At 42.0% G+C, this 14,501-nt stretch overlaps 1 protein-coding gene across 1 annotated transcript in view; it reads left to right on the top strand.

The window, feature by feature from the left end:
• Window positions 1-14,501, top strand: part of PCSK5 (proprotein convertase subtilisin/kexin type 5) — a 413,154-nt gene that overhangs the window by 228,530 nt on the left and 170,123 nt on the right. The window contains 2 exon segments of the mRNA XM_054583010.1: window positions 7,646-7,763; window positions 9,635-9,823. Coding sequence (XP_054438985.1) covers window positions 7,646-7,763; window positions 9,635-9,823 — 307 coding nt within the window.

Here is a 14,501-nt window from a genome sequence, read left to right as displayed (position 1 = left end):
TTCTCACATCGATGTTTCTCTCCCTCTCTCTTTCCCTCCCCTTCCCTTCACTCTAAAATCAATAAGTATGTCCTTGGCAAGAATAAAAAATAAAAGTGAATAATTCACAAATAAGAATTTGGCTGCTCCTAGTCTGGTCATTGTTTGCTCGGATTATACACCAAGATCTAGGCTGAGGAGTTGAAATATACTCAGTCTCATCTTCAATTATCTTTTACCCAAAAGCCCTTATAGTACAATTTTTTCTTATTCTCATCTCTGTCGAAACAAGCTTAGTTTACTAAAAACCAGCACAGCTGTGATCTGCATATGCTCTGTGATCCATGGCTTGGTCTCCCCGGGTTGGCAAAATAGTTTTCCTACTGCCATTCAAGAAATTACCTTAAGCAGAGTTCTCGCTTATTATAACCGTATTGAAAGCAAATAAAAGGAATGTCCAGAGAAAATAATTTGGTATTCTTTTTCTAAGGAGGCCCTTTAGAGAAGGCAAGCATATCTCCTTATCTTAACTCTGAAAATGGAAAAAAAATAGTAAATATATATTTTATATATGTATATATACTAGTGTATATATGCATCCATGTATAAGGAAGTACATTGTACGTGGGAAAGAAGGACTGAGCAGAGTTTTTCCTAAAATCTCCTTAATTCATTTCTGAAAAGATGAGCCTCTCTGACTACCTACAGCTGCGGACCAAACCCATCCCAAGAGGAGCTTTGAAGTGCAGACCCTGCAGACAGCCAAGTATCAGTGTCTGGAAACTTCCCACGTGCAAATCCTCAGTAGCGCTGGTGACGGCTGGCACATTTGGATCTGGCTGGAGTTGTTACTAGAGCCGAGATTTTAGAAAGAGCACGGGAAAAATAAAAACAAACATGCAGGGGAAGGCAGGTGCCGGCTGCCCCGTTTGCCTGCCCTGAGGGAGTCTGCAGTTCGCACTGTGGTGCAGGAGAGAGAGAGCAGGTCGCTCTGATGCTCTAAGAAGCTTATTGTGTGCCCTTCACACTGAAATCTAAAAGAGTACCTAACGAAGGGATGGAGGCCGGACAAAGGGAGTGAGGAAAGGAATGGGCAATTCCGGAAGCAGCCTGGCTTTCATCTGCCTGAGAGGTTTAGGTGAAGAAATGCTCACACAGGAGACTGAAGAGCATTACTTGCCACTTTTCATCTTTCCGAATCTTCCATTTTATGTCATGATATTTAGCAGTTTAATTTTACTTTTAAAAGGCAGGACTCTTGTGTTTACATTACGCATGGGGGAGGGGGTGACCCAAGGAAAGTGTCGCAGGCCCACTCACATTTCACCCCCTCCTGCTCGTCTGCACATTTGGCTGGTTTGATTAATAGGTGCAGGAGGCCCCGGGGTCCCTGGTGGGAGCTGTTATTTCAGGGCAGGTGGTTCAGTGCGTTGAGGATCAAAGAACCCCGAGCTGGGAGGACTGCACAGGTGCAGGAGCCCTTTGATCTCAGGCTGGAGTTTCTACCCACCCGCAGGACCGAGCATCCCCCTCAAAACAGGAATTTGCATGACTACCTTTTAGCCTGGTGGTTTACTCCTAGGTAGATGAGAAGGACCACAGTCTGCTTGATGGCAGAGGACCCAAGCACAATCAATCCTGGTTGACTTTTAGTTCTCCCCAGGTTCGCTGTCACCCTCTTATTAATGCCTATCCCCTGCAGACCCCTCGCCCACACGCCACTGGCTCCAGGGCTCCTGGTTTCCTTGCTGCCCTGCGAGCCACTGGCAGGCCTGATTATTTACCCAGAAGGCTCTGTCCCGGCCCCTGGAGTGTTCTGAAGCCCACGCGTGTACCAAAGCACAGATTAAATAATCACCTTCTCCTCTTACCTGACTGTTGGCTAACGTTTATTGAGTACTTTGTGTACACCAGCCTCTTCTAGGTTTCTTTACAACCATTGTCTTTTTACTGATTTCTTGTTCTTTTGAAGTCTTTTTTTAACCTGACAGCAATTACAGTTAGTGGTTTTAATTATTTCTTAGTGAAATCATAAAATTATTCTTGTCTCACCCCCTTCCTGAGAACATAAATCATTTTTCTCTTTCTTTTGGATTCTCATTGGGTTGAATACATAGAAGGTGTTCCACAACCTCCACTAGTGGGATAATAACGGAATCGGTTAGTTGCTTACGACGGCGAAGTATATTAGAAAGTGTATTACTTTCTAATAATCAAGTAATTAAACCAAATTTAATGACCCTTTTCCATAGTTTGGTGATTAGGTGCACCTTAGCAAACATGAATCTAAGTTAAGGATGTCTATAAACCCTCTAGTTACTGGATTATCGATACTAAAAGACGTGAGCTCTGTGCCACTCCTAACAGCATCGCATTACTGGCTCGGTTCCCCGTTGGGTGGCCACTCTCCTCGTTTGCCCAAGAATGAGGGTCTCCTGGACACAGGACTGTCATTGCTAACACAAGCGCAGCTCGAGACAAACCCAGGAATTTAGGCACACTGGTCGTAAGAAATGATTTCTTCTGTAGAAGAAGTTGGCTGGACTTTAATAGTAAATACTCAGTAGTGGATAGCTCTCACTTAGTTGCATTTTTTTCTGTTACAGGCAAAATTTTGTATTTCTCACAGGCTGCTCATGCAGCTTTGTTGTTGCTTCCTCGCCCTGTTTCACACTGGGTGCTGCATAGCATCATCTGTGCATCTGACAGCTGGTAGCAGGAGGCTTACTTTGGGGAGCTCAAAAGCTCTTTTAAAAATACTTTTTTTAACGAATTCCTGTATTATACATACAGTGCTGTACTAACAGTCATTTTAGACTCATCATGAAATGTCCATTCAGCCTAATATTCAGAAAGAAAAACAGACATAAAGTGGCTGGCTCTAGTAAGAATAGTCCACGCAAAAGAGATGAAAATATACCCAATTTCCCTGGTTAAAGCTTCCTGTGCCCAGAAAGTTTTAATTTTTTTATTCTGCTGAGCCTTCTAGATTTTCTTTAGAATTGAGTTTTTAAGTCCTCCTCTTTAGAACTGTTATGTAAATTAACTGTGTCTGCTTTCAAACTATGCAATCATTTGCTTGTGTGCCTAATGATTAGCTTCTCTCAGCACTTCTGATCTCCTCAGAAAGTGGAAATACTGCTGGTAGAGAACATTATCTATTTTCCCGCCTTTCCTTGTCCTTCTGACTGGTCCAGGCAGAGATGCCTATACATACCTTTGAACAAAAACTAGCTATACTTCTGGCGTAAGACAATTTCATTTTTTTTTTACAGCTTATCTGCACAACAGTCATGCAGCCTAATAGAACAAATATAATGTTATGTAAGTTTTTCAAATTCCATTTATTAAGTTTGTCCAACATCATTCTACCAAGAAATAAGTTTTACTTTCTGAAATATACTTCAATGATGTTGTTTTAAGATTGTTAATTACTCTATGTACATGCCTTTTCCCTCAATATCTTTCTGAATATTGATTTTTGAATCTTACGTAATGTTAAAACTACTGCCAACACACACATGAATGAAAAATTCTGTTTGAACTGGTTATATGCCTACCTGTAGTATTCTATCATAGAATTTTGTACTTTACTCAGTGTTTGTGAGGGGAGGGTTCCACTTAATCAGCATAAACTGATACTCAGGCTCAGGTTTTGATCTGAACTTAGCATGAAAAATGTGCATAAGTGAAACTACTTTAGCTGTGGAATGGCCATATCACAATCAGTTTTTTGCATGGCATATTTCCTATAATCATCAATTTCTAAAATGTGAATATAGTCTCTATAGTGGAAAAAAATTTTTTTGAGTATTAAAGATGACTTTATAGGAGTCAGTAATAAAAAGAATAGACCTCGATTTCCCCTAATAATTTTCTTGTCAACACTTTATGCCACTTGATAAATTAAATAAAATTTCTCCTGTCAGTTGTGTTCTGTTGATTCACTTCACAAATATTTATAGAAGCTGTCCTCTGGACCCGGGTCTCCATGGCCACTGGAGGGCGATCATACTCCTTGTGGCCCATCATGGCACCAGTGTGAAGGGAAAAACAGATATATTCAAATGACCACCAAGAGAAAGAACAGTGTTTCTAAATGTGTAAAGTCATTTAGAGTGAAAACTTTATGCTATATAAAAAAAATTACATGTGTTATAATTATATTTCAAAAAATTATTAGTGCCTCCAAACAGATGGCTATTTCCCCTGTTGACACCATGTTTCTTTTAAGATTTTATTTATTTTTAGAGAGAGGTGAAGGGAAGGAGAAGGAGTGAGAATGAAACATCGATATGGGAAACATCAATTGGTTGCTTCTTGTACTTGCCCCAGCCAGGGAGCAAACCTGCAACCCAGGCATGTGCCTTGACAAGGAATTGAACCAGCAACTTTTCACTTTACAGGACAACACCCTACCAACTGAGGCACACCGGTCAGGGCGACACCATATTTTTGAAAGAGTTTACCTGCCCAACACATTCATTGAGTAATTATTTTCTCATTAGTATTTACAAAAAACCAAATGTGTCAGTCAGATTCCAAGGGGTTGATATATTACCACCAACCAACACCACCACCCCCCAAAAAAAGGAAAGAAATTTATTTCATTTTCTTAGACGGTGTATCATGATTGTGGACAGATCCGTAATTTCTAGTAATATAAAATACTAAAAATATCCGTTACCCAGTGGCCTTCATCGATCTAATCTAATTCTCTTATTTATGAATATTTTAGTAATACATATTTTTTTTTCTGTTGACGTGCCAGTCTGTTGTTAAGTGGAATTAGTGAGCCCCTTTTCTGAACATCTACTTCGAGTGTTGCATGGACAGACAGTCTCTGTTGGATAGGAATTGACTTGGAAAAGGAAACATATTTATGGCCTTCATAAAGGCTCAAGGTGCTTTTCTGCTTAACTCAAGTGGTTAACGGGCATGAAGTATTTGTTGTATTTGTTGACTGTGTGTTAGTTTATGTCCTAATGGCTGTTAGGTTGACAGTTGGTGGGAGTGGCAGGAGCAGAGTGCAGCCAAACTGGAGCCCAGGCAGCCCGCTCTGCAGATGGTTCCAAGCCCTTGTCCTCACCAAGCCTCCGCCAACCCTCTTCTCCACCCCGCTCATTCACCTGTCAAGCCTGTCATCTTTTCCCACTAAACTGAGATAAAATGATAAGTTTTGCTGGTTGGAAACCATTTAACACTAGCATGGGGGTGTTTGCATCCTGTGTAGAGTTAGAGAGCCTGCCATAACATCTTTGGCAACAAGTTCACTTCCCCCAGGGAAAGAAGATACCTTAGACCGTTCGGGATGAAATGATATAGGCTATGGGTAAGTCATGAGTGAGAGCGCAGGATTTACAGGAACTTTCACAAAAGATCTCCGCCACTAGGTTTCCTTAAGCCCAAACTGGACGTTTCTCCTGCATCACGTGGGCCACTCTGTCTCTTAGTCAACCAAGGAGGCAAAATTGCTTTCACATAACATTATGTAACTAAAACAAAACTAACAGAGTTGTTAATGGCAATTACTAATTTGTGATGAGGTTACCAGAGAGTTTCATTTTCTCTCTTCTTTTCTGGATGTATTTACAAGTTGTTATGGTGAACATGAATTGCTTTTAAATCAAGAAAAAAGTCATTCATAATATGTTATAAAAATACATGTATAAAAATCCCACATATATCTTTGCCATAGCAAAGTAATTTTATTCAGTATGTTCTGACTAGCTGAACTTGATATTATAATAATGAGCTCTTCCATTTGTATAGTTCTTTATACAGATTTTCTCATGTGGGACATTTACTTAATTTAGTAATGGTAATGGGATAGATAATAATATCACAAAACGAGGAAATTGTGGGTTAGATATTTTATCTTGTTGGCCAAGGTTATGTAATTAGCACATAACAGAAATAGAGCAGTATTTCTGAATCCTAGGACAATTTTCTTTTTTTATATACCATAATACCTTTTTCCTTTTCTATGTATAATTGCCTGCTCAATCCCATGAAACATATAAAGAAATATAAGGCCCAGTTCCTGCCATCAGCAGTTTATAATACAGCTTGGGTACAAATACATATGCTGACAGAGTTAATTATCAATTCAGTTGATGGCATAAATGAAAGTGCAGTGCATCATACAGTGCAGGCACATAAGAGGCACTCAAGGAATGATGGGTGGATGGTTGGGTAGGTGGATGGATCAATGAGTGAGTAGATGGGTGGGTGGGTGGGTGGGCGCATTGTTGCATGGATGGATGAGCAGAAGGGCAGATGGATTGACAAATTAATTAGCTATACAGGACTGTAAAGGAGAACAGTTCACTTGTCACAGATGATCGAATTCAGTTAACTATTTATTGATGTTCATAGGCCAGAGAAATTTCAAGAAAGAGAAAAGAGCCTAGCCTGGCCTTCAGGAACTTGTAAGAGTAGAATCTGACTCTTCACCTAGGGGTAGTGGCGGAATTCCAGGCCGAGGGCCCAGCATGATGAGCAAAGGCAGTGCAGCAGAAAGAGCGTGATATGACTGCGAGTATCGTGTCTTTAGAAAACTAATGCATTTTCTAAAGCAGAAGGTTTGGTGAAAGCTTTGAAAGTGGAATGGTACTATAGAGCATCTTGAATTTCAAGCTGGAGTACTTAATCTGTAAGCCTGAGCAGCTATAGAAATTTTTGCATAATTAATGTTATAAGGAATATGTTTTAGGCAACAAATCTGGTAGAAATATGACTTTATGTTAAATAAAAAGACATGAGACAGTTTAATACAAGGTGAATATTAGAAGTATTCAACTGGGAGTATAATGTAGTTTCAGGAAGAACTATACATGTTGATCTTGCTGTACCATTATTAAAATATTCCCGTATGTAGTTGAAGTTACTGAGACAGTTATGTCAAATTCATCTTTAGGTCAATAGGTATTCTCATTGAGGACGAAAAGATTACAATATGTGAGGATAAGAAGTTGGCATAAAAGTCTAGAAGTCTCCAAATATTTCATGTATAAAGTTTAATAAATTTTTCATATGCTAGAGGACAGGTAATAATTTGTGTTTCCTGGAATATTCAACCTAAATACTAGGTGTGTCAGAAAATTTGGTGTTTCTTGCATGGAAGTTCTTACTGAACTAGGAGAAGTTGTATACTTTGTTATTTCTCTTTCTTTAAATCAATTATTTTATCTTACAAAATTGGCAGTGCCATCACTTGAGTCCAAGTGGTTGACAGTGAAGCCTTTGAGCAACCTCTGTGGGTTAGACTCCAGCCCAACCACTGAACTGCTAGGCAATCCCAGCCAAATTTCTCTCTGATCCTCAATTTTCTCATCCATGGATGATAATAACACTAACATCTTAAGGTTGTTGGTAAGATTAAATGTAAAAAATATGCACTAGTGCCTGCCACATAGTCACAATTTATGAATGATAGTCATGTTACTAGTAATGCTATGATAATCAATGAGTGATATACATTCATCTTACTTTCTTGTTGTGATTGTTTACTTGTTTTATCTGTTTTAAAAGCATTGCTCTAAAGAAAGCTAGGATCCCTTAGGGATGTGTCTGTGTTCTCTGCTGAATGAAATTATAACCCAACATATATAGCTTAGGTTGCTCATAACCACAGCAAAGCTGACCTGCCTCTTGCCTTTTGTAGTGAGCCATCTCTATGGATTTGGACTGATGGATGCAGAAGCCATGGTGATGGAGGCAGAGAAGTGGACCACTGTTCCCCAGCAGCACGTGTGTGTGGAGAGCACAGACCGACAAATCAAGTAATGTTTGCTGCAAACAGATAGCATATCAGTGCCTTAAATGAGAACAGGCCAGAGCAAGTGCTCAGGATAGCTCTGCGTTACATGTGGAAGCTGAAACTCAGCATAGTTTTTTCTAATGTAATTATAAAATTCTAATAGAATGGCTAGGATGTTAAGCTGTTGTTATTGGTCCTTAAAAGAAAAGCATCTCTTGAAAGGGGATTTGGGGGGACCCTTAGGGGCATTCTTAAGGTTTCCACTCTGTCACTATATCTATTGATGGTACAAGTATTCTCCGTGAGTGAGTGTACTCCAAAAAAACTAAACCACATGTCTGGAAACTTAACTATATATCATAGTTAAGCTATGTTCTTAACTATCTCCAGAGTGGTGCAAAATGCACGTAGTTCTCCAGAGTGGTGCAAAATGCACAGTACATGAGATTACAGATTATTTAGAGATTTCAGGGCCTATTCACATGTTTGGCTGCCCAGACTTGGAGGCTGTGCTGACAGGGTTTACCAAGCGGTAGTAAGAAATGTCTTCTAGGTGCTGAATCCAAAGAACAGGATTCATCTTGTGATTTTACTAGTATTTTGCTTTTGGCTTTCTTTTTAGAGAGTTGGCTCTCAGAAAAAATATTTATGAACTTTGATTGTGATGAAACTAGAGCCAATATAATTCTTGAGAAAATTTGTGAGGAAGCAGAAATAATGAACTATTTTTATTTTTTTGTATTCTGTTCTTTTGTGGCAACGAATACCAGAAAAAGAGGAGTAAAAGTTAACCAGTATTTATAGAACACTGACTAACAGCCCAGCCAAGCTCTAGAAACTTCATTTGTGTTTTCTTATTAAAAGTTCGTAAGAATTTGGGTATTATTCCAGTTGACAAATGAGGAAATGAGATCAGTGGGAATATTTATTTGTTCACAATTTATTTACCAGTTTGACAACTATTTTTCTTACACTGAGACAGATATTAAGGATAGAAAGGGGAATAAGAAATACTCCCTGCCCTTGTGGAGCTTACAGTCTAGGGGCAGTCAAGCCAAAAAAATATACGTAAATAATTACAAATTACAATAAATTAATGTTGGAAATAGAGAGGGTAGAAAATAGGAGGTGGAAGCATATTTTTTTTTCCTGTGGTTCAATGATAGTCTCAGAGAGTGAAATTTAAGCTTTGACCATGAAGAGTCAGCAGCAAAAAAATAAATTTTTTTTGAAGCACTTGAGGCCAAGGGCTTTAAAACCCTGAGGTGGGAAAACTGAATCATCCCCAAACTTGAACTGATGCCCGTGTGGCTGCAGCCGGGTGTTTAGGGGGACAGCCACACAGGAGGAAGTCAGTGAAGAAAACAGGAATCTGTGGGCAAGAGGGTGTGTGCCCAGGGTTAGGGAGCAAGGAAATGGTAGACCAGGGTCAAATCCCAAGGTCATACTACCCCCAAGTTCACAGTACCACAGTACTGTATATCAGTGGCCCTCAAAGTATGTTCCATAGGTCAGCAACATCACTGTCACCTGGGAACTTGTTAGAAATGCAAATTCTTGAGATGTACCGCAGCCTTACTGAGTCAGACATTCTGTAGCCAGGGCCCAGCAGTCCGTGTTTTAACAAGATGAGATTCTCAAGTTAGATACCTACTACCTGTGTGCAGATAAAAGACCCTTGAATTCCCCCTTTCCTCTTACTTGCATTTTTCCCACTACCTAACCAGTGTCAATCCTTTAAATGACCCAGGAATTTGGTGATAGTGCTGTGTCCTTTAGGATCCAGCGACCAGCTGCTTGCATTACCTCGTGTGATGTCGTTCTAGGCCTGCAGGGTCTCTCAGCCGGGCTATGCCATGTACTTTGCTCAAACTCCCTCTTTCTCTGCTGCAGGACAATTCGCCCCAACAGTGCAGTGCGCTCCATCTACAAAGCTTCCGGCTGCTCCGATAACCCCAACCACCATGTCAACTACCTGGAACATGTAGTTGTGCGCATAACCATCACCCATCCCAGGAGGGGTGACCTGGCCATCTACCTGACCTCGCCCTCAGGAACCAGGTCCCAGCTTTTGGCCAACAGGTACAGTGACGGCCTCTGCCCGCCAGCGTGTAGGGGTCACCCTGACACTCAGCTCCTCCTGTGGGAAGAAAAGGCCAGCTGCTCCTTACTTGCTATGCTGATAACTAAGGGGCACATAGATGTCATGACAGGATGGTCGTAGCACTTTCTACCTACACGTAAATAGAGAGTGTGAAGCCGCAAAGAACAGCATAGCATAATGGGTGGGTAACATTAGAAGGGCGTTGCAGAAAAACCGAGGGCCATCTGTTGTACCTTATCCTGAATATGAAACGGAGAGCACTACTTCCTTAGGCCTCTCAGATTCTCGCCCCTGTACTTAAATGCCTGCTGGCATTTGGTACAGATTAGCTGAATTCTCCTGCCCAAGCACTTTCTGAAGTTCAGGGAAATTCTATTTGTTTTAAAATGGGTATTGGCAAATTTTTTTCTGCAGACAATTAGTAAATGTTTTGAGCTTTGCAGGCCATGTTTCTGTTACAACTACTCAACTTTGCCATTACAGTGTAGACAATATAAATAAGTGGGCATGGCTATGTTCCAATAAAACTTTATTTATAGAATAAGCAGAGGGACAGGCTTGAGGATGGACTGTGTAGTTTGCTGACCCCTGTTTTAAAGATTGGCCCTTTAATCTGTATTGCCCAAGAGGACACTCGATGTAATTTCTCTCCTTAAACTCTCCCCTTCTCGTCACTCCCTCCACACATTTCTCCAGCAGGTATTGCCAGGATCCTGATGAAAGACCAGAATGTTCTTGCATTGGCTTTTTGCCCCACTGGCTTTTTGAGTGGTTGGGAGCATGGACAGGGAGTGCTTGTCAACAAGTGGGACCAGATGGGAAAATGTCAGCTTGTCCTATTCACCTCATTCCCATTATGATCCTAAAGTACAAACCACAACCAGAAGGAAGCCTAAAAGATTCTTTTAATTTGATCTTTTTCTCCAAGGGGAACATTTAATGGGAGCAAAAACCTTAACATCAGTGACACATAAGAGTCCAAATGAAACCCAACCTTTTATGTAGACATAGCCACCTGTCCACATGCCAGGTGACCAAGGCAGCGGTCATCTTCGTTAGGACACTAACAACAGGCCAGAAGAGTGGTGAGGCCAGGGGCCAACGCAAGCCTGTAGAACCAAAAGTGAGACTGAGCAGTTGCTAGTTGCTTTTCAACATCCGCAAACTCCATCTGCTAGGGAACAGTCAAAAAAAAGGGAGAGCAATAAATAGCGCTTCCAGGTGACGAGGAGTACAGATTCCAAAATCTTCAAGTGCATTTCATTTCAGTGCTTAGAAGACTTGCCGTGTTCTTTAAAACCTAACTGCCTCCGCTCGGGCATGGGGAAACCTGGGTTTCATACTTTATGAGGCACAGCTTAGCCAGAATAAGTGTGTGCAGGTGCAAAGAACAGACGGGCGCTTTGGCCTCAGGTAGCTGGCATGCCCTCCTCCCTTCACAAACAGGGGTCTCAGCTGTTGCCTGCCAGGTAATTGCAAGTACCTGCCTGATGCTTCCTTTCAGCAAGCAGGGCTTTCAGATGCACAATTACATGATTAATGGAGGTCACACTAGCTGTTGTTACTAAAGCCAGAGAAGACCTTTTTCTGTTTTTTTCTCTTTGTTTACCATTATACATCTGTGTCAAACTTAAAAGGGTATCTATGCGAAACATTGATTGTGAAGAGCAAAGGTTTGCTTCGCACATGTGTGGCTCATGCCTCGAGCCCCCTCCATTGTACATAAATAATCCTTTGCAGTTGCTGTTTGCTTGGAAAATAGCCTCCTCAGCCTTTCTGGGCTCTTCCTGCATATTTTGGTATTCTTTGTTGGCTTCCCCCAAAATGACTTCAGTGAGGAAACTTGTCCGTCCGTCACAGGCGTTTGGTGGATGACGAGGTCACTGGCATCAGTTGCACATGCATTCCCGAACCACCACCATCTGCTTTGCTCTTTGCAAAGTGCTGGACCCCAGAGTGCTGCTTGACTTGTGTCAGAGAAAACAAACAAACAAACAAAAAAAAAAATCAGGCATTTCAGATGCTCAGTGACTAGCAGTCATGAGGTTTACCTCCATTTCCCCAATCAAAAGCACCTGGGAATCAGGTTTGCACCCGGAGTGCATTTTCTGGGTCTGGAGCATTTCCTAAACTGCTGCTCTTTCATGTATCTTCCATCTCAGGAAAATAAGTAGCCACCAAAAAGAGGCGGACAGACTGGAGTGGAGGAAGGAGGCTGGAGGCACTGAGAGATGTAAAGGAAGTTATGAATTCATTTGTCTACAGCTCCCCCAAAACATTGCTTTGAGCAGCTGACTCCTTAAATGTGAAACAGCTGCACCAGGTCCCAAATCCACACGTGGCCACGTTCCAGGGCCTGGCTCCCCTGTCCTTGCTGTGCTTGACACTAGTAGCATCCCTCCTACCGAGGCAGCTAGGGAAAGACGGTTTCTTTTGGCATTTCCTCCATCTGGCATATTCCGAAGCTTTAATTTTATGAGAGGAAATCTCTACTCAAAACCTCTCAGTCTCAGACCTAGTGGCAAGGAATCCTCATGTCCTGTCACCTTGGCCGTGTTTCAAAACACATTTTCAGGATTGGGAGCTGAGGGCAAGAAGCATAGAAAAAAGGTGGGGAGGGGGTAAGGGAAGGCCCGCGTTGCTCCCGGTGTCCTTCATGTTAGTCTGCAGGGCAAAACGCTTTACCTTAAGGAAAAGGTGCTTAGGTCAGGTTTTAGAAGGAATTTGTGTATCAAAGATTATTAAAGAGGGCAATAAATAGTTCCCCTGTTGGACACTTCCCTTTCCTTCAAAGAACTCAAGATTTCTGAAGACCACATAGAGCAAAGAACGCTGTAGTTTTAAGATAGGAATTCTGCCCTGGCCAGGTGCCTCAGTTGGTTGGAGCATCATTCTGTAAACCAGGAGACCGCAGGCTCGATCCTCATTCAGGGCACATACCTAGGTTGCAGCTTCAAGCCCTGGTCAGGGCGCGTATGGGAGGCAACCAATTGATGTTTCTCTCTCACATTGATCTCTCTCTCTGTAAAATCAGTAAAAACATATCCTCTGGTGAGGATTTAAAAAGAACAAAAGAGGAATTCTGAAAGGTGTAAAACATAAAGTTGCCCTAGTGGGGGTCATTTGAGATGAAGAGGTAAAGCCGTGGTGGCAGAGTTGTCTGCATTTGCCCTTCCTGTGGATCTGTGAGGTGTGACTCTGCACCATGGACGGTGTCAGCTGCTGTGAGGAGGAAGGATGGCGAGCGCCAGCTCACATCCCCCTGGATGATGCAAAAATAGACACTGCAGGCAACGAGGGCAAACCAGGCAGGGGAGGCCTGCGCCCTCCCTTATCACCTGTGACTGTTCTCCTTTCCAGTATTGACACAATAGGTGTCATCGTCTTGGGTCCTGCAAATATTATCTGTAAGGGTAAACTCCCAAGGAAAATACAAAAAGCCCATGGTCAGCTTTCAAGAAGTCCTCATTTTCCCAGACGTTTCTGTGAGGAGTTTCTTCAGTACTGTGTTTCCTCTCAACACAGCAGTTCCTTGGAAATGGATTTTCCACAGTCGCTGAACACTAAGCCTGTGTGGGCCGTCTGGAGCCCCTCAGTGCCTCCCCATCCAGGCAGCCCAGCACTTGCTGGACCTCCTGTGGAGAACAGCTGTTGGGGGAAGAACAGTTTACCCAAGCATCTGCAGGTGCTCAGCCCTGGAAGGCACTCAGCATCATTCGGAGCTAGTCCGACTTGTGCTTGGTGCCCCATTCGCCCAGCAGGCAAGCACCGCTGGCAAGATTGATAATTTAGTGGGTGGGTGGGACCCTGTGTAAACAGAGTGGTCCCTGAATAGACACATGCTCAGTTCCTCTCTTCCCTTTGTTTTCTCCTTCCCTCCCACCCTTTCGGTCCTCCTCTTGGCCTGTACACCCTGCCTAACAAAAAGCCAAGCTGAATAATCAGCACAAATTATTTACTTCTGGGGAGAATATGGAGGTCCAGTCTTGTAGGGGGAAGCTAGGTGGGCTTGGGTCCCTTCAAGACGTTCTTAGACAAGAGCAACTTTAGATACAAGCTTTGGTTCCATGACATTCAAAATCTGCCTGTGTAAAAATTTTCAACAAAAGTTCAGCTCACCTGATTCTTCCTCCAACTGCATTTGTTATAGAATTATGAAAAGCTGTTGTCATCTTTTTTCCCCTAAATCCCCCCTCCTCCAACTCATTGAGTTGTAGATTTAGTTTCGCTGTACTGGCTCTCTGTTCCAAATTTTGGCCTCTGACTGTAAGCTGAAACTTTGCCTCCCTTTCTAATTTGATTACAGCTGAATGTCTCTGCTTCTAATTATGATCTTAGGAACAGAGGTGGTACACTTTCTAAGCTGCAAAGCCTATAGGATTCTATAACTGATTAAGTGTGGTATTTATATTTGAATCATTTTTGTCACTGCCTTTCCCAAATGTTCAACAACAGACTTTTGACATTGGCAAAGTGTCATGCTACATAAATGTATCCATGACTTGCAGTACAAATTACACTTTTGCAGTGAAAGCTTTCCATTCCAATAAGGCCTCCCCATGAGAACCCTCTTCCTTCATTTAAAAGAAGGTATGGCCTTGGAGTTAGATGGAGCTGGGTTCATCTTGGTTTCACCGATTTTTATGTTTAACTTCA

This window comes from Pteronotus mesoamericanus, unplaced genomic scaffold (assembly GCF_021234165.1).
Source record: "Pteronotus mesoamericanus isolate MK-2021 breed Mesoamerican mustached bat unplaced genomic scaffold, CSHL_Meso_final contig_73, whole genome shotgun sequence".
Taxonomy (NCBI): domain Eukaryota; kingdom Metazoa; phylum Chordata; class Mammalia; order Chiroptera; family Mormoopidae; genus Pteronotus; species Pteronotus mesoamericanus.
The sequence above is the reverse complement of the archived record's forward strand: the minus strand, read 5'-3'. Positions and strand labels throughout refer to the sequence as shown.